General features: G+C 56.7%; 1 protein-coding gene across 3 annotated transcripts; it reads right to left on the reverse strand.

Annotated features, from left to right (window-relative positions):
• Positions 1-368: 368 nt before the first annotated feature.
• On the reverse strand, positions 369-19,705 carry TPRA1 (transmembrane protein adipocyte associated 1). 3 transcript variants are annotated; one of them, XM_055259697.2, is made up of 11 exons: positions 19,491-19,705; positions 8,219-8,360; positions 7,937-8,069; positions 4,238-4,324; positions 4,069-4,141; positions 3,865-3,944; positions 3,188-3,298; positions 2,997-3,057; positions 2,687-2,789; positions 2,469-2,549; positions 369-1,086 (listed from the first exon to the last, which is right to left on the reverse strand). In XM_055259697.2, the coding sequence occupies exons 2-11, from the start codon at positions 8,341-8,343 to the stop codon at positions 819-821; spliced, it is 1,122 nt and encodes a 373-aa protein (XP_055115672.1). In that variant the 5' UTR covers positions 8,344-8,360; positions 19,491-19,705; the 3' UTR covers positions 369-818. The 3 variants fall into 3 exon arrangements, with proteins under 3 accessions (XP_055115672.1, XP_055115669.1, XP_055115673.1); XM_055259694.2 differs by lacking the exon at positions 19,491-19,705 and adding an exon at positions 9,022-9,177; XM_055259698.2 differs by lacking the exons at positions 2,997-3,057; positions 4,069-4,141; positions 19,491-19,705 and adding an exon at positions 9,022-9,150.
• Positions 19,706-19,867: the final 162 nt, after the last annotated feature.

Here is a 19,867-nt window from a genome sequence, read left to right on the forward strand (position 1 = left end):
GGTCTTCTCCGCATTTTACAGATGGCAATAGTAAGTCCATTCTGAGTTTTACTGGAGCTGAGCAGAGAGAACCGGCTGCCCAAGACAACAGTGTGTGTCTCTGACAATGCGAGAGGGGCTGGCTCACAAAACATATTTCTCCTCTCTCTCCATGTCTGTCCCCCCTACTCAGATGGGCCCAGGGGCAGGGGCAGCTGGGATCCTGTTTCTCTCCAGCTCCTCAGCAGCCAGCCCAGGGCTTGGGCACTAGGGACTGTTCCTTGGTTGAGCAAACAGAGGCCCCCTGAGCCTCCCAGCCCCTCACCCAGCCCTCAGGCTCCTGAAAGGAACCAGTCCCGGTATTCCTGCAAAACCTCCACATTAGCACCTTCTGCTCCTTTCTTTTTATTAAAAAATAGATCAAGAAAATATACACACTTCAGTCCATCCACCATGGTGGATGCTTTGAGGAGGCCAAAGCACCATGGGGATGGCATGGAGGCATTGGGAGAGCCAGCCCTGCCCTCGTGCCAAGGGTGCAGAGAAGGAGGGTGCCCTCAGCCAACCTTGCCAAGCATGGCCCTGGAAGGAAAGCCTGAGCCATGTCACTGAGCAGTATGAGAGCAGGTGGGAAGGGGAGGAGGGTCCCCAGTGAGAGCAGAGATGGTGAAGGGGATTGGGAGCCCCAGGGAGATGGGGCCTCCAGACTCACGGTGGGAACAGGGCCACACAGGGCTATCGCCCGCAGAAGGTCCCTTGACTTGGTCCTCCTCCCCCGGGGACTCTGGGCCCGCTGGCCTCCTCTCTGGCCTGTCCTCCACAGGCCCTGGCAGCCGCTCTCAGGCATTGATGGCCTTCCAGCGCTCGCTGTCTGTGCTGTTGATGCTGCCAGTGTGGCAGGGCATAGAAGCGATGTCATCCAGGTAGGCCACCCCCCCAGCAGAGTCAAACTGCGTGCTCGAGTAGCTGGCAGCTGAGGCCCCAGCAGCCCCTGCAGCCTCCAGGCCCTCCCGCCGGGCCACAGCGTAGGGCTGGGGTAGGTGTACATCTGGCTCCTCTGTCTCGTCCACTTGGCATTTGTAGGAGAAGAGGATCTTGGGCTCCGAGCTGATAAAAGGAAGAGAGGGGCACAGGAGCCTCACTGAGTGATTCAGGAAGAGCCTTCCCCTCCAGGCCGATGGGGCCACCAGATAAGGAAGGAATCGACCAACAGTTGCCTGACACTCACCCCGAGTGGGCCTGTGAGCTGGACCCCAGAGCCCATCTAGACTTGTTTTGGAACCCAGCCCTCCTCCCCCTGGCTGTGGGAGCTCAGGCAGGGGGCATCTGTGCCTACTTCCTCATGGTGAAATGGGTGCGTGGACACCGTGTGGAGGAAGAACGGACATAAATCATAAGCCTTCAACAGTGCCTGCCCAAGCACTCAGGAGACACTGGCTGTGGCCTCCATCCCCACTCCTGTGACCCCTGCTGCTCATGTTACCACTCACTCCACTCTGACCTGGTCCCTCAGCCCTCAGGGCAACTCTCCAAGGGGGACACACTACACCCAATTTACAAAAAGGAGCCTGAGGCTCAGGGGAGAAATTGTGTGCACAGATCCAAGCTGGTGCCATGCACCAGTCTGGCCCTCTCCCAGCTTCACCCAGGTGGGAGGCTGATCCCCTCCCCACAAGACCTGGCAGGTGAGAAAGGGGGGACAAAACACCCACATTCCGACCACATTAGAGGCCTCGAGTGGGACCCCCAATCCCACGACTTCAGCATCCCATCTCGCAGATGCTTCTGTAGATGCACATGTGCACAGCAGTGTACTCACCCCCAGAGAATCCAACTGACTTCCCACCCCAAACCTGCTCCCCACTTAAGTCTTCCCCCAGCAGGGTACAAGCTCCGTGAGGACAGGGATTTGCATTTGCTGTGGGCGTCGCATCTTCTGGCTCTAGCAGTGTCTGGCACACAGTAGGTGCTCAATGAATGCTTGCGAATGAATGAGTTAATATATTATTCAATAAAAACCAGCAATGTAGAACAACGTGCATAGTCACTCTCTCTCTCGTGGGGAGAGTATGTCTGTGTGTACTGTACATACAATGTGCATATATATGTATATGTGTATATATGCATATATCTACATGTATGTATATGTTGAGCACGTGTTCATGTGTGTATGCATGCATGTGGGTGTGCATGTGCATGTGGCCGTGTGTATCCATATGTGCATGTTTGTGTGTGCATGTGCATGTGTGCATGCTTGTGCATCTGTGTGTGCATGTGCACGTGTCCATGCACATGCGGGTGGGTGTGAGTATATCTGTGTACATGTGCATGTGTATCTGTATGCTTGTGCCCATGTGCACGTACGTATGTGCGTGCGCATGCGCATTGTATGCATACACAGCCTCTCCGCTTCAATCCTCACATCCATGCTGGAAGAAGGCGCAGTTCCGACAGCAGCCACGCGGGGGCGCCGGCGGCCACAGACTCACCCGAAGAAGCCCCGGAGGAAAGCCACGTAGATGAGCGGAGCGAAGAAGCTGAAGTACAGGAAGGTTGTGGCATCTACACAGCTGCGGAGAAGGCGGGTCAGCGCGGGGCCTCCCAGCCTCATGCTGACTCCACACCTCCCCATGCCCCCAGTGGGTGGACACCCTGCCGCGCACTTCCCATGCCCCCACGAGGTAGATACCCTGCGGCCCCCACGCACCAGAGCCCCTCGATGATGTCGAAGCACAGCAGCACACTCCCCAGCCCCTGCAGTAGGTTGAGCAGTGCCAGGATGCCCGCATACACGTAGAAGCTCCTCCGAGCTGGGGGCCGGACAGGGTGGATCGTGAGGTCCCACCCTGGACAGGCCAGGCTCTGCCTCCAGCACCTACCACCCTCAAGCCTGGTGTGTCCCCCGGGGCCCCTCTAGGCCTCCCTCTCACCCAGGGCTCTCCAGCTTCCAGCCACAGTGGCCCAAATAGACCCCCTCCCATCCCCGCCTGTCCCAGAGCCGCCAGCCAGCTGCTCACAAGGCAGGGAGATGCGCTCCTTCAGCGGGGTCTTGGGAAGGACGACCACCAGAGAGTAGACCTACAGAGACAGGCAGGGCTGAGAAGGTGCTGGGGGCGCCAGCCCAGACCCACAGCCAGAAACCCAGGAATCCAATCCCTACCTGGCCCTGAGGTCCCAGCCACCCCAGCTGCCCCAGCCTGAACCTCACCAGGAAGAAGAAGCAGGAGCTGACCAGCCAGAACTGGCGGCCCCCATGGCCATAGATATTAAAGTCCTCAGCTGAGAGATGGGCATCAGGGTACAGGATCTCCAGGGTCCCCTGCAGGGGCAAGCAGGAAGGGATGAAGGGAGAGGATCTCAAGGCTTCTCTCTCCCAGGGGCTTTCCCTGATGCAAAGCCCCCTAAGCTGTCCACCACACCAAGTCCAGCCTCTTGGCCTGACCCTCAACTCACCTGCCCCAGCCTGCTCCCTGGCCGTGCCCTGCCCAACTGATTGCAGCATCCAGAGCCGGCCCAGTCGTGGGCTGAGGCACATGGGGAAGGGGGCAGAGATGGACAAGGTGCAGTCCCTGCCCCCAATCTAAGAAAGGGGCCTCTAGATGCATGCCTCTCAGGGGGGTCTGCAGACCTGCACTGTCCCTACGTGAACTCCTTATTAAAACGGCAAGTCCTGAGCCTCCCACCCTGGCGCCCTGGCCCACTGGATCCAAATCTCCAGGGGACCCCAGAACGTGCCTCAGTAACAAGCACCCCATGTGATTTCTCAGGTGCAAAGTTTTGAGAACTCTGAAGGTGATAAAGACTGGAAACCTGACCCAGACCCAGAAGCAGTGGGTGCCTGGTGCCCTGACTCCTGGCATCCCCTGCCCCCACCCACCCTCTTACCTGGGTGACAGAGTAGGCCAGGGACAGCACTGTGGTGATGGCCAGCACCCGCTTGATGCTGGACTTGCTCTCCAGGTGGCCTGGAAGAAACACGCTGGTCAGTAGGCAGAAGCCAGCCCAGATGACCACGCCTGAGTCAGCCCACAGCCAGGGAGGGGCAGGGGAGAGCTTCGCCAGGGCCCAAGAGCCCAGCGGTACACACACCAAAGGCCAGGCCCAGGATGATCACACTCAGCTCGATGGCCAGCAGGAAGAAGCGAGTGATCTCCCACAGGATCTGCACGCAGAGTGGGCACAGCGTCAGCCCGGGCCAGCATCCCCAGCCCACCCCAGGCCAGGCCTCCCCGGCCTCCCTCAGGGGGCCCAGCCGCACCTTATCAGCAACAGTTGCAGCGTTCGAGGTGCTCACCGTCATGGATACCACGGCCCGGGCAATGCCCACCAGTGCCACCACAAACACCTGGTGGGCAAGGGAGTGGCGTGGCAGTCAGGGAACAAGAGCCTCTGCGTCGGCAGGGGCAGCAAAGCCCACCCCCATATCTACAGGAGCCTTTGATTCCTGAGGTCGAAAAGGAGGAAGGGGCAAGTCAGGGTGGGACACAGGGAGGTGGGGATCAGGCTCCAGGAAGCAAGGCTCACAGAGTTGTAGACCCTCAACTTCGGGTGACTTCCAGCCTGGCCCTCCCCTCTCGGGGCCCCAGTTTCCTGGCTAGCACCAACAGCCTTGGGCTGGTGAGTAGGAGTGAGTACGGTGGAGCCAGATGGGCCAGATTCACATCACAAGCAGCAGGCTGCTGCTTCCTGGCTCTGTACCTTAGCTTTCTCATCTATAAAATGGGGGCAGAAACAAAACCTACTGTGTTTGATTGTTGGGTCAAATGGGTTAACAGATGCAGCAGAAGGCTGCCTGGCACCCAGGAAGGACCAAGTATACATTTGCTGTTATTATCGTATTCATGGTTTTAATTCTGAGGCATGCGGGACCAGGCGAAAGATCACCGAGAAGAGGTGCGGAGACCTCCAGGGAAGCCACCGGCCCAGTAGGTTTCGCAAAAGTGCCTGCTCAGCATCTGTGGCACTTATTGGCCTGGTATATCCATCCCCTTGCTCTCCCTCCTCACCCCCACTTTGGTGGTTCCAGGTGAGGCTGAGTCCACCGATCCTGGCTTCAGGGATGGGCCTGGGACGCAGCACTGGCCAGTGGTGTGTGCCATTCCCCTGGCCTCAGGGCTGGTTCAGGGAAGGGCATAGGACCCAAGGGAGCCTCATGAGAGAGACCCAGGATGTCAGGTACAGCTGCTGGGAAAGGCAGACGGAGGGCATGCAAGCCTGGCACCATGGACACCACCCTGCTGCCACAAGGGCAGATGGCGAGCGAGCAGGGCCATCGGGGAGATCCCAGGCTGAGTGGGAGATGGAGATGGTGCCCCAGCAGCACTGCTGTGCCCCCAAATCCTGCTGTGCCTGAGGCCCAGGAACTGCCCAGTTTCTCAGTCAGAAACTGGCTTCTGTGAGTCTCAGTTGGGTTTTCTGACACATGCCCAGATCCATATACACTCTGTCTTTTGTGCCATGAGAAATTGTGTCAGCAGGGCAGGCAGCAAAAGCAACAAACTGCCACACGCCTACTGTATGCCAGGCTCCCACTGGGCTGCAGCTACGCAGACGACTTCATAGGTGCTCACGTGAACACCATAGCTAAAGCACATCAACATGTTACGCAGAAGGGCACTGGGGCACAGAGGACCAAGCCACTGGCCCCAGGTCACACAGCAGCATGACTGGGGTTCAAAGCTGGACTTCCTGAGTCCACTCTTAACACTGCCTCCTGAACTCTTTAGGACAAAGTCCCCAAAAGTTGATGGGCTGGGCCCTGTTATATGTTCCTGGACATTTAGCCCTGGCTCTTTCTCCCTGCCTGCACTCCCCCTTACCCGACAAAAGGACATCTGCCTAGCATACAGTAGGTGTTTAATATCTGTTGAATAAATACACAAATGAATAAATGGTGAGAGAAGCAGTGGGAGAGAAGCAGAGAAGAAAGCAGGCCTCAGTTCCCAGTCCTGTCCACCACCATCTTGCAGGTGTGAGGGACATCACACCACTACAGCCTCCAGGCTTCCTCAGCCCCTTGTCTGTCTCTCTGCCTGCCCACAGCCCACTCCTCTGACTGGGAAGTTCTGGGCTAGACCACAAAGAGGGGACCAGGGAGCCACTCAGCTCTCATGTGGTGGTATCTGAGGGCCACAGACAAGGGAGGACTCCAGTCAGGCAGGCCCTGCAGGTAGGCGAAGGGCGCCCTGAAGGAAGGGAGCTGGACAGCCCACACCCGAAGCCCACACCTGGACAGCCCGCACCTGAAGCCCACACCAGGACAGCCCGCACCCAAAGCCCACCTGAGGACAGCCCGCACCCGAAGCCCACACCAGGACAGCCCGCACCCGAAGCCCACACCAGGACAGCCCACACCCGAAACCCACAACTGGACAGCCCGCACCCGAAGCCCACACCAGGACAGCCCGCACCCGAAACCCACAACTGGATAGCCCACACCCAAAGCCCACACCAGGACAGCCTGCACCCAAAACCCACACCTGGACAGCCCGCACCCGAAACCCACAACTGGACAGCCCGCACCCAAAGTCCGCACCAGGACAGCCCGCACCTGAAACCCACACCTGGACAGCCTGCAACCGAAACCCACAACTGGACAGCCCGCACCCAAAACCCGCAACTGGACAACCTGCACCCGAAACCCACACCTGGACAGCCCACACCCGAAGCCTACATCTGGACAGCCCACACCCGAAGCCCATACCTGAAGCCCACACCAGGACAGCCCACACCTGAAGCCCACACCAGGACAGCCCACACCCGAAGCCCACACCTGGACAGCCTGCACCCGAAACCCACACCTGGAGAGCCCACACCTGAAGCCCACACCTGGACAGGCTGCACCCGAAACCCACACCTGGAGAGCCCACACCTGAAGCCCACACCTGGACAGGCTGCACCTGGACAGCCCTGAAGCCCACACCTGGATAGCCTGTCCCTGAACAGCCCATACCTGAAGCCTACACCTGACAGCCCCCACCTAGACAGCCTGCACCTGGGCAGCCCCCACCTGAAGCCCACACCTAGACAGCCCATACGTGAAGCCCGCACCTGGACAGCCCATACCTGGATAGTCCACACCTGAATCCTTCTGCAGCCCACACCTGCACAGCCCAGACCTGCAGCCCATACCTGGAACTTGCATCGAGACCGCCCACACCTGGAGCCCACACCTGGAGCCAATACCTGGAGCCCACACCTGGAGCCTATACCGGGACAGCCCACACCTGGAGCCCACACCTGGCACCTATACTGGGCCAGCCCACACCTGGAGCCCACACCTGGAGCCTATGCTGGGACAGCCCACATTTGGAGCTGCCTTCTCAACCACAGCCCTGACACCTCTCCCTAGGCAACATGTGCCAGGACCACCAAGTGGTGAGAATGCAGGCTCTCCCAGCAAGTAAGATGTCTTCTCCAAAGTGGCTTCACAGAATGGACAGATGGGGGATGAATGGATGGAGGATGCAGTGGGCATTTTCCCCACCCAGCATCCATTCCCCTCCCCTCTAGTACCAGCTCCCCAGTTCTGTTGTGGGCTCCCTCAGTCCATATGGTCCGGCTGAGCTGATGCTGCCCTCCCAGCTTCACAGTGCCCCTTTCCTTGCTAGCCACAGTGCTTGGCTCAGGGATGAGGATGGGATCCTAGGTGGGCCAGTCAGAGGAAATCCCAGGTCTATGCTGGCACTATCAGCAAACAGGCACTGTCTGCCTGAGTTGTAGAGGCAGGATGTTAGCTCAAAGTTGTTCTTGGCCATCTTTGACACCATATGAGGAGAACTCATCTGAGATAAGTCCCAAAGAGAGCAGAGATGCAGAAACAGATCCTAACGATATCACTTAACTGCCTAGATCCAGCCATACCTGAAGCTTACTTATTTTCATTATAGAAGCAGTTAATTCCCTTTTTGTTTAAGCCAGTTGGAGTTGGCTTTTCTGTCAACTGCAGTGAACTCACCAGGATGTAGAAGGTGATAAAAATGGGGCTGGAGGTGATGCGGATCTTCGCCCGAGCAGATGGAAGCTTCCAGAGCAGGAAGATGAGGAAAAGCACATTGGGGATGAGCAGCAAGAGGTCCCAGTACCGGACCCTGGCGGATGGGCACAAGAGCTGGCTCACTGGCGAGGCCACATATGCACCCCCTCTCCAGCACATAATCTGCCCCACCCTCACCACTCCCCTACACCAGGAAAAGCCACTGACACTCAGCGAGCCTGCCCAGCGTTGTGACTGCCTCACCTGGAGGTGCCAATGTCTTCGTAGAGCAGCAGCAGGCAGCGATGAGGCACACTGATGTTTGGTGCCAGGGGTGGGGGTAGCGCTGTGCTCCCATTGGCCCAAGTCGCCTCCTCCAGCGTGTCCATCCCGCCAGCAGCCAGCCCTGGGGGAGTGAGAGCCGCCCAGTGAGCTGTGTGGCCTGGGCCACTGTCCTCCTTCCTCTGGACCTGGGACTCCCAGGGGAAAATCAGAGGGGCTGCACAGAGCATCCCTGTAAACCACCCTCCCCACCCACTGCAGCTCAGTGTGGGGCTCCGCACAGGTCACGACCCAATCCCCCAGGCAGGGGCCCAGTCCCCCATCTCAGGCTCTATCTCACAACCTGCAAACAGTAACAAAGCCACCCCCTCAGCTGAGCATCTCCATGTGCAAGGCGAAGCCACTTGGCTCCTTTCAGTCCTGAGGGCCCATGAGAGCAGCATGGGTGAGAGCATAGGCTCTGGATTCACAGCCCAGCCCTGCCCCTTCCTTCCTGTCCTCTCCGTGCCTGTGACCCCCCACCATGGAATGGGTGTAACAAGTGAGGCTGTGGTGATGCTGAGTGCCTCAAACAAGGCACACACGTGGGGAGTTCTTGGTAGCGGTCAGCCATGGTTCCGACCCGCCACACCATGCAGAACTCAGAGGCCACTGACTCATGTGAGGCCACAGCGCTGCTGAGGGCCAGAACTAGGGCACCATGCCCTCCTCAGTTGCACCCTCCGGCCCGGCCCTTGTCTCCCTCTGCCACCACAGACAAAGATGGAGGGGACAATGAGCTGTACCTGGGAGATGCACAGGAGGTCTCCATGTGGAGATGGCCATGGGGGAAGAGGCTGTACCACAGAGGGGCAGAGCAAGTGTGTCTGCAATGGCCAGGCTGCAGGGTGAAGCCAGGGACAGGGTGGGCCCACATGACACTCTGAGCACAAGAGGTCGAGTCTAGCCTGGAAGATAGGAGAGCTGGTGGTCTGGGATCCTGGGAACCACTCTGGGGTTGGGGGACTGAGGGTCTGGTCGGAAAACCAAGACTTCTAAGCTAGAGGACTCTCAGGGGACAGCAACAGGTGTTCGGGGTGATCCAGATGTGGCCTGGGGCACCAGAACATAACAGATGCCAACATTTAGAATGATTTGAACAGATTGGGCCAGATGCCTGTGACTCCGCTTCACCAGGAATGCTTGTAAAGGCCGTGGATGACAGCCCCAGGCGGGGAGCAGCCCCACAGCATGGGCATAAATGGTGGCAGGTTCCTACAGTTGACACTGCGCAGCATAAAAAGAATGACCCACTGCTACAGGCAACACGAATGACTCTCAGAAGTGATATAGCGTGAAGCCAGGCACAAGGGCCGACAAGCGTACGATCTGTGGAGAAATGCAGACAGGGCACCTTTGGAGAGATGAAGAGCATGGTAATTGGGGGAGGCCTGCCAGCTTCTGGGTGTCAGATCCAGGTGGTGGGTACACAGGTGTGTTCACTGTGTGGTAATTCATCGAGCCACACACCGATGACTCCTAAGTCGTAGGTGCACTTCAGTAAATTTTACAAAGTAAAAAAGATGTGGCCAGGCATGGTGGCTCACGCCTGTAATCCCAGCACTTTGGAAGGCCGAGATGGGCAGATTGCCTGAGCTCAGGAGTTCGGGACCAGCCTGGGCAACATGGTGAAACCCCATCTCTACTAAAATACAAAAAAAAAAAAAAAAAATTAGCTGGGCATGGTGGCATGTGCCTATAGTCCCAGCTACTTGGGAGGCTGAGGCAGAATTGCTTGAACCCAGGTGGCGGAGCTTGCAGTGAGCCGAGATGGTGCCACTGTGCTCCAGCCTGGGCAACAAAGCAAGACTCCATCTCAAAAAAAAAAAAAAGATGTGTCCCGACAACACTTCAAGGGCCCAGGCCGCCCCTTCAGCAAGGAGCCACCCAGTGAGCTGCGTGCCTGACAGCAAGGTCTGCAGAAACGCAACAGGAGCCCTGCTTGTGTTGTTGCCAAAGCTATCCCTAAACAACAGCAGCCCAAGATAGGGCTGGGGGACTTAGGAATATTCCCATTGCTGGTCCAAGCCCTTAAATACCAGAATACCTCTGGATGAAAGGAAGGGAAGACTCCAAAGGGGGGGGGCCATGGGCCGGGGCTCAGGTTGCTCCAGTGGGCCACTCACTGGCTCTGGGATCACGTCACCATCTAAACAATAAGGACAGCGGGGTGCAGTGACTCACACCTGCAATCCCAACATTTTGGGAGGCTGAGGAGGGAGGACTGCCTGAGCTCAAGAGTTCCAGACCAGCCTGGGCAATATAGCAAGACCTCATCTCTACAAAAAATACAAAAATTGGCCGGGCGCGGAGGCTCACGTCAGTAATCCCAGCACTTTGGGAGGCCAAGGCAGGCGGATCACTTGCAGTCAGGAGTTCAAGACAAGCCTGGCCAACATGCCAAAACCCCATCTCTACTAAAAAATACAAAAATTAGCCGGGCGTGGTGGCATGCACCTGTAATGCCAGCTACTTGGAAGGCTGAGGCAGGAGAATAGCTTGAACCCGGGAGGTGGAGGTTGCAGTGAGCCGAGATCTTGCCACTGTACTCCAGCCTGGACAACAGGGCAAGACTCTGTCTCAAAATAAAAAAAAGGCTGGGCGCAGTGGCTCACACCTGTAATCCCAGCACTTTGGGAGGCTGAGGTAGGAGGATCACCTGAGGTTGGGAGTTTGAGGCCAGACTGACCAACATGGAGAAACCCCGCCTCTACTAAAAAAAAAAAAAAATACAAAATTAGGGCCAGGCACGGTGGCTCACACCTGTAATTCCAGCACTTTGGGAGGCCAAGGCGGGTGGATCACCTGAGGTCGGGAGTTTGAGACCGCCCTGACCAACATGGAAAAACCCCGTCTCTACTGAAAATACAAAAAAATTAGCCAGGCATGGTGGCATATGCCTGTAATCCCAGCTACTCGGGAGGCTGAAGCAGGAGAATCCCTTGAACCCGGGAGGCGTAGGTTGCATTTAGCTGAGATCACACCACTGCTCTCTAGCCTGGGTGACAGAGCAAGACTCTGTCTCCAAAAAAAAAAAAAAATTAGCCAGGCATGGTGGTGCATGTCTGTAATCCCAGCTACTCAGGAGGCTGAGGCAGGAGAATCACTTGAACCCAGGAGGCAGAGGTTGCAATGAGCCAAGATCGCACCATTGCTCTCCAGCCTGGGCAACAAGAGTGAAACTCCATCTCAGGAAAAAAAAAAAGAAACAAACAAATACAAAAATTAGCCAGGTAGAGTGGTGCATACCTGTAGTCCCAGCTAATAAGAAGGCTGAGGCGGGAGGATGGCTTGAGCCCAGGAGTTCAAGGCTGCAGTGAGCTATGATTGTGCCACTGCACTCCAGCCTGGGTGACAGAGTGGGACCCTGCCTCAAAAAAGAATAAATAAATTAATTAAAAATAAAAAAATGAGGCCATAGCTGCAATGTTCAAGTGATGGGGAATATTAAAGAGAACAAATGCCTGACACATAGTAGATCCTAAGAAAGAATATGGCTCCTTCCATACTGTTGGCAAGGGGGCAAAGAAGCCCATCCTTCATTCACACATGGTTTGTTTTTTTTGAGACGTTGTCTTGCTCTGTCACCAGGCTAGAGTGCAGTGGCGTGATCTCGGCTCACTTCAACCTCTGCCTCCCAGGTTCAAGCGATTCCCCTGCCTCAGCCTCCTAAGTAGCTGGGGCTACAGGCACGTGCCACTATACTCGGCTAATTTTTTGTATTTTAGTAGAGATGGGGTTTCATCATCTTGGCCAGGATGGTCTCGATCTCCTGACCTCGTGATCCACCCACCTCAGCCTCCCAAAGTGCTGGGATTACAGGCATGAGCCACCATGCCCAGCCCACACATGCTTTCATTTGTTCGGCAGACCTTAACTAGCACCTACTGGGTGCCAGGCACAAGTCTAGGTGGTTGGACATGGCAGGGAACAGAGCAGACAAGGCCCTGCCCTCACAGTGAGGTGAAGCCAACAATGAGCATGAAAACCCCATTTAAAAAGCAAACTTGACAGGGCACAGTGGCTCACGACGTAATCCCAACACTTTTGGGAGGCTGAGGTGGGAGGATCACTTGAGCCCAGGAGTTTGAGACCAGCCTGCACAACACAGCAAGATGCTATTTCTACAAAAAATTTTAAAAACTAGCCAGGTATGGTGGTGCATACCGGTAGTCTTAGCTACTCGGGGGGGCCGAGGTGGGAGGATCACTTGAGCCCAGGAGATCCACGCAGCAGCAAGCTATGATCACACCACTGCACTCCAGGCTGGGCCACAGAGTGAGACTGTCTCAAAAAAAAAAAAAAAAAAGCAAACTTCTAGAGATAAATGCTAAGTGAAGAAAACAGAGAATGACAAGAAACACAGTAGAAACTGCTGGGGTCCCCCAACATCTACCCTTCCCTTTAGTGATGGAACCCATGGAGTTTAGCTTACACATCACTTCCCAGCACAATGGGGACCTTTCCCAGCTTCCCTGCAACTGGGTGTGGCCATGTGGCTGAGTTTTATCCAACTGGACACAAGCTGAGACAGGCTGACAGTCCTTCAGCCTGTCATTTGATCTAATCCCATGGTGTGAAGACGTAAACTCTACAACAGAGGCCAAACAAAGATAAAAACCCTGACTTGTCTTTAAAAAGAACTGTTTTTTGTGATAAAAATATGACACGAGCAGAGTGAGGTCTGCTAATTTCAGGTCATGCCCTCCTCCCTTCCAGGTGGCTGGAATATAGATAAGACAGTGGGAGCAAGGGCAGCCTCCTCAGACCACGAGGCAGAAACCTTGTATGAGGGTAACAGAGCAATGAGAAAGAAGGTGTCTGGGTCCCCAGCACAATGAGGGCTCTCTGTGCATGTACTGAACAGCTTGCACAGAGGCTGTAATGCACAGATAAAAATAATCTATTTTATTATCCTAGCCTTTGTTTCAACAGCTAGCCCAAATCCCAATGAATATAAAGGTATTGCTTGGACTGGGTGGTCAAACAAGGTGACTTTTTTTTTTTTTTTTTGAGACGGAGTCTCGCTCTGTCGCCCAGGCTGGAGTGCAGTGGCGCAATCTCGGCTCACTGCAAGCTCCGCCTCCCGGGTTCACGCCATTCTCCTGCCTCAGCCTCTCTAAGTAGCTGGGACTACAGGCGCCCGCCACCACACCCAGCTAATTTTTTTGTATTTTTAGTAGAGACGGGGTTTCACCGTGGTCTTGATCTCCTGACCTTGTGATCTGCCCGCCTCAGCCTCCCAAAGTGCATTTTGAGCCGAGATCTCAATAAATAAGCAGGAGCCAGCCTTGGAAAGATCGAGATAAAGAACATTCCAGGGAGAATCACCTGAGAACCAGATGCACAGGTCCAGAGGTACAAACAGGTTTGGCCTGCCCCAAGGGCAAAAAACAGGCCAGGGTAGCTGATACCAGAAAGGTTGGCAGGGCCAGGTCCCACATGCAACTCGACTTCACTCTAAGTGCAACCAGAAGGGTGTTACAAGGAGTGAGAGGTCTGGTTTCCGTGGGGACAGGATGCCAGTGAAAAGGGACTGAAGTGGAGGAGGAGCAGAGACAGGGAGGCCATGAGGAGCTCCTGCAACAGTCCAGGCATGAGAGGACAGAGGCTTGCACTAGTGGCAGCAGCGCAGGTGGAACAGAGGGACTTGGGAGACCTTTGGGAGGCTCGGCCAACAAGACCCACTGACAGATCAAACACAGGGAATGAGAGAAGAGGCCAAAGAAGGCTGATGGTGCAGTTTCTGGCCTGAGTCACTGGATGTTTTGCAACTGAGGCCAACACTGCCCACCAGACACTGTCCCCTTCTTCCTCACTAACAAGCTACTATTTTGTTCAGAATCCCTCTATAAAACCTAGTGTTCAAGCAGGGGCCCCTCCCCAGCACCAGAAGTTGAATCTCCATTAATTTCAGCCAGTGGTCTCTGGGGTGGAGCCGGTGTGGAGCACTGCTCTAGTTTGACATGGCAACTGCTAGGGGATGGAGGACTGTAGATTTTTTTGTGTGCAGGGTGCAGGGCTGCCAAATGTCTGCAACACATAGGACAGTCCACCAAACGAGTAACTAACTGTCCTCCCCTACAGCTAACATGCCCTGCAGAGTGGCTCTGGTCAAAGTCAAGAAGGGTGGCCGGGCCGGGTGCGGTGGCTCACGCTTGTAATCCCAGCACTTTGGGAGGCCGAGGCGGGCGGATCACGAGGTCAGGAGATCGAGACCACGGTGAAACCCCGTCTCTACTAAAAATACAAAAAATTAGCCGGGCGTGGTGGCAGGCGCCTGTAGTCCCAGCTACTCAGAGAGGCTGAGGCAGGAGAATGGCGTGAACCCGGGAGGCGGAACTTGCAGTGAGCCGAGATTGCGCCACTGCACTCCAGCCTGGGCGACAGAGTGAGAATCCGTCTCAAAAAAAAAAAAAAAGAAGGGTGGCCCTTCTGCTCCTGGCCAGCAGCTGGTGAGGCAAAGGCATGTGATGCCTCATGGCGGGATCTGCACCTGCGTGGGGCAGTAGAGGGCGTGGTGTCCAGAACTGTCTTCCTGCACCCCTGGAGGACTGGGCCACCACCCTGAGCATGCAGGAGCTTACAGCTGGAAGCGGCTGTGCAGCGCGCCTCCTGCATGAGTTCTGGTGGCATGAGATAATAACTTGTAACTTTGAGTTGGGAATATCAGTGACCTGATGAAGGAGGGAGATTCTACAGCCCTCTCCTCCCCACCCCATTATTTATTTATTTATTTATTTTTGAGACAAAGTCTCACTCTGTCACCCAGGCTAGAGTGCAGTGGTGCAATCTTGGCTCACTGCAACCTCTGCCTCCCAAGTTCAGCCTTCTGGGTTCAAGCGGTCTTCCCATCTCAGCCTCCCAAGTAGCTAGGATCACAAGTGTGCACCACCACATCTGGCTAATTTTTGTATTTTTAGTAGAGACAGGGTTTTGCCATGTTGGCCAGGCTGGTCTAGAACTCTGGACCTCAAGTGATCCACCTGCCTGAGCCTCCCAAAGTGCTGAGATTACAGGTGTGGGCCACCATGACCAGCTATCCCCACCCCTGTTATAAAGCCAAGCCAGGCAGAGCAAACACCTGGTCCTAGCAGCCCAGCACCAACTCTGACCCAGGATGGAATGTCACGCAGCCCCAAGACGGGCAGGGCCAGGGTGCAGGCCAGGCACCCAGCAGTCACCAGGAGGCTGAGAGGCCCCTTGTGGCACAGAAGCCAGTGGGGAGGAATAGGGGCAGGGAGTAGGAGAGTGGAGGAGTCAGGTAGAGTCCAGGGTATGGAGGGCGGGGTGGGCTTCTCGTTTTGCCTGCCCAGCATCCAGGCTCCTGCCAGTTGGTAAGAGCACCATTTTCCTGAGGTGGAAACTCAGCTCCCAGACTCTAGACTCTCTGGAAGTTTAGGGATGCCTGACTCTAACCCTTCACGACCCAGGGAATGCACCTGTGATCTAAGTCTGGCTAGTCAGGATGTTCCATCACCCTGGCCAATGAAAATCTGCCCTGAGGCTTTTGATCTAAATTATTATTAGAATAAATTATTAGAGTAAAAGTCTCAGGGCAGATTCTCATTGACAATTGAGGAAACACTCTCTGCTGAGCTCAGTAAGTCAGGGCTATACCACCTTGACCTCACGCTCAGGGACCTGCCTCAGAGTAAAGCCGACACAGAGGAGTGGAGAGCTGAGACACAGCTGGAGACAGATCTTGATGAGCTCACTGGAGCCCCTGGATTCAGCCACCCCTAAAGCCAGTCCTACCCACTTGGACTTTTCAGTTATAAAACCCAATAAATTCCCTTTTCTGCCTAGGCCAGTTTGAGTCTGATTTCTCTAATTCACCACTGAAAAACCTCCAGCTAACACAGGCGATGGAGTCAACAAGACAGGGCTGCACTGCTGGTTCTGCCACATGCTTGCTGTGTGACCTGGGGTGAGTCACTCCCCCTCCAAGTATCATGGGGACAACATCTGCCTAATAAGGGTGCTGTAAGGATCAAACAAAACCAGGGAGGTAAACATCTACAAAAGTGACACATGTACAAAGGTGGTTGCTGCTTTGCTTTTTTTTTTTTTTTTTTTTTTTTTTTGAGACAGAGTCTTGCTCTGTCGCCCAGGCTGGAGTGCAGTGGCACGATCTCGGCTCACTGCAACCTCCACCTCCTGGGTTCAAGCAATTCTCCCACTTCAGCCTCCCAAGTTGCTGGGATTACCAGAGAAGGGACTGAAGGGCAAGGAGAGAAAGGAATTGGTTCCCAGGTCCATGGACCCCTTGTGAAGCCCCCATTGCTGTGGGGTCTGAGGAGAGACAGAGGAGGTGTCAGCTGCTCTCCCTGCCCCCACTCCCCTGCCAACAATGTAGCAACCTCTGTGCCCAACCTCTGCTCCCTGACCTCCAACCCTGGGAGGGAGGTACTTATGTTATCCGCATTGTGCACGTGGAGCTCAGAGGGGCAGCCACTTGCCAGGCCGGCAATCCAGGCTGCCTGTCTCCAGAGCCCAGGCCCCCAGTCAACAACTTGCCAGGTGCCCCTCTCCGGGCCTTGGTTTCTCCACCTGTGGGTCAAGAGCACCAGGCTTGTTCTAGAGCTATCTTCTCAGACCTGATGTGGGAAATACCCTGGTGTTGTTAACATGCAGATGCTGTTCCCAACGGCAGGGGTAGGGCTGACAGTCTGTGTTTCCCACGGGCTCCCAGGTGGTGTCCCTGCTGCTGCTGCTTGATCCAGCAACCACACTGGAGTTATGGGGCTGCTGGCCATACCAGGATTGCCATTACGTATCAAAGCTTATGAAATAACTGAAGCACTGACTTTTTTTTTTTTTTTTTTTTGAGACAGTCTCGTTTTGTCGCCTAGGCTGGAGTGCAATGGTGCATCTCGGCTCACTACAACCTCCGCCTCCTGGATTCAAGAGATTCTCCTGCCTCAGCCTCCTGAGTAGCTGAGATTACAGGTGTGCACCACCACACCCAGCTAATTTTTGTATTTTTAGTAGAGATGGGGTTTTGCCATGTTGGCCAAGCTGGTCTCAAACTCCTGACCTCAGATTATCCACCCACCTCGGCCTCCCAAAGTGCTAGGATTACAGGAGTGAGCCACCGTGCCTGGCTAGCACTGACTTTTAGTTAATAGGATGCACACTTCCTATGTGCAGCCACGGTGCTCAGTTTACACGTGGTGACACACTTAACGATGGCATCGCCCTCTAAGGGAGAGAGGACAATTACTGTCCCCTTATACAGAGGAGAGGAGAGGCAGAGAAAGGGTCAGTCCTCAGCCTTCTCTACTTAATTCTTTTAGACTCATGCTCCCAAGCACTGACAAGGAAGTGGGAGGGGTTGGTCAGCTCACGATAGGGGCCTAAGGGTGGTGAGAAGGGGTGGAGCCCAGGGGTGATTCCCAGAGGAGGAATTCCTGGGGTGCAGAGCACCCTGGGCAACCCCAGGCCTCCCAGGAACAGGGAAACTGGGACAGACTGTTTCTTCCACCTGGGAGGAGTCTCCCAGCCTCACAACATTCCAGAGGCCTCTGCCTTCTTCCCTCCCACCCAGTTGGGGGACAGGATGCTAGGCTCAGGTCATGGTCAAGAAATGCAGGACCCGCTGAGAACACCTGGATAAGGCCTTCTCTTTCCTCTCTGGGATTCAGCTTTCCCTGCTCTCATCTGTGCAACAGGATTGACCAAACCCCACCCACGGCTACCGGATGGGAAACCCTGGGGAGAGGGGCCCTCAATGCTTCCCACACCAACGGGTTGTTGAGCTTACAAACCCTGGGGCCTAAGGGTGGTGAGAAGGGGTGGAGTCCAGGGGTGACAAGGTGGGGAAGGCTCCATAGGGCAGAAGCCAAGTTACTTTGCTCTCCCCTGCTGTCTTTCGGCCTTGGGGCTGGCAGGCGTGTGGTCCCTGTCCTAAGCCGGAGACCCCAGTAAGATTGGGAGGCCTAGGCCCAATCTGACCTGCACCGTGCTCTCCCTGGTTGCCTTCCACCTGCTGAGCTGGTCCGTTCCTCAGGGCCTTTGTGCTGGCTCTCCCCCACCTCTCTCCTGACACCTCCTCTGAGAAGCCTTCCCTTCTCAGCTGTCTCCAGCGCCCGAGCCGCGTTTGGGTGTTTACTACTCTCTATCCCGGGAGTGCTCAGGACTCGGTCCCCTAGAACACGGCCTGGCACGACACGAGCCCTCAACAGGTTGTTATGATGGGAACAACTGAATCTCCAGCACCGCCAAGCCCCGCTGGGGACTGGACGACCCCGCGGCCCCTCCTCACTGCAGAGAGGAGGGCAAAGCCAGCCCCCACCCGCCTTCCCCCAGTCCAGCGGGAGCGCAGGCTTCGACACGGCCCCTCGCGGGGCAGCGAAGCCCCGAACCGGCGGCAGGCTTGGCTCAGGAGCACCTCGGCCGCTGCGGGCGGCCACCGTGGGGCTGGAGCCCGTGTCACCACCCCGCGCCGGACCGGGTCGCCGAGGTCCGGATCTCCGCCTGCACTGCCTCTAGCCAGGGCCGAGCCCGATGCCGCTGCGTGCGGCTCCCTCCCGGGCCTCGCGTGCCCCCGCGCCCCGAGCGACTCCCGACTGCCCGGCGCTCCTCCCGTGGGTTCCCACATCCAGGCCCTTCCTTCTCAAACGCCGCCTTGGCCGTCCGAGCTGCGCCCGAGCGGGAATGGGCCGCTCGCGGTGCAAGGAGGCGGACGGCAGCTGGGCTTCCCGCCGGGGCGAGGGACGGGGCTCCCCCTCTAGCTGCGGCAGGAGACGGGGAGAAAGCCCCTCCTTACCTGACAGCCCGGGCCGCGCTCACGCCCGGCCGCCCATCCGCCGCCGCTGAGTGTGCGCGGACAGCACAGGCCGCGAGACTCCGGTCTCCAGGGCCAGACCAGGCGGCCGGGGCCGGGGAGCGTCGCGCAAGGACCGCGCGCGACCGGCTCCGCGGAATGAGCGCTATGCAGGAAAGGAGAGGCGGGGTCAGCTCGCCGGGCCGCGGGTCTCGCGGACACCCTGCAGCCCTTCCTGACAGCGGCGACCCGGAAAGCAGGACCGTCTTTTTCGTCCAGCCCAAACTGAGAAAACGGCCACAGTCCCACAAGTCCCAGAGTCCCTGTTATCACTCGGGGCCGCCCTCTAACCTCCAGCAGCCTATAGGAATAAGCCATCACGGGGGGGGTGGGGGGGAAAGTGGGAGAGACCAATCAAATTCCCAAGAGGCGGAGCAGCCCGCTGACCTCTTAAAGAGACAGCACAGAGGAGGTGCGGAAGAGAAGACGCTGTTTCACGGAAGAGAGGCCTGCGTTTCTCACTCGGAAAGCGGGCGGAATCGAAGACTGGAAAGTTGAGGACGCGCCACCTCTCGCCCTGTGCGCCTTCCAGCTGGCAGCAGTTGTCAGTGGACCAGCTGGCGGCAACCGCGCTCCACCTCCCGGCCTGGGCCGCGGCCCGACCGTCGGGGCGGAGCCTCCGGGGACCGCCCCTTCGCGTGCGGGCGCTTCTGGCGCCCAGCAGGGGTGACCTGGGGTCAGCTTGGGGGAAGGCAGGTCGGGGACCGTCTCCGGCGCCACGCGCTCTCGCCGCGCCACCCCGCAGGGCCGCCGCCTCCCAGCGC

The sequence above is a fragment of the Symphalangus syndactylus genome, chromosome 21 (genome assembly GCF_028878055.3).
Source record: "Symphalangus syndactylus isolate Jambi chromosome 21, NHGRI_mSymSyn1-v2.1_pri, whole genome shotgun sequence".
Classification (NCBI taxonomy): Eukaryota; Metazoa; Chordata; class Mammalia; order Primates; family Hylobatidae; genus Symphalangus; species Symphalangus syndactylus.

What these genes read in the sequence shown, in the direction of transcription:
- TPRA1 (XM_055259694.2), bottom strand. Translation starts at nt 9,061, where the DNA reads ATGGCCATCTCCACATGGAGACCTCCTGTGCATCTCCCAG. An exon ending in TGGCCTACTCTGTCACCCAG is followed by an intron (nt 3,299 to 3,864) that starts GTAAGAGGGTGG and finishes TTGCCCCTGCAG; the next exon opens with GGGACCCTGGAGATCCTGTA. An exon ending in GACATCATCGAGGGGCTCTG is followed by an intron (nt 2,550 to 2,686) that starts GTGCGTGGGGGC and finishes CCTTCTCCGCAG; the next exon opens with CTGTGTAGATGCCACAACCT.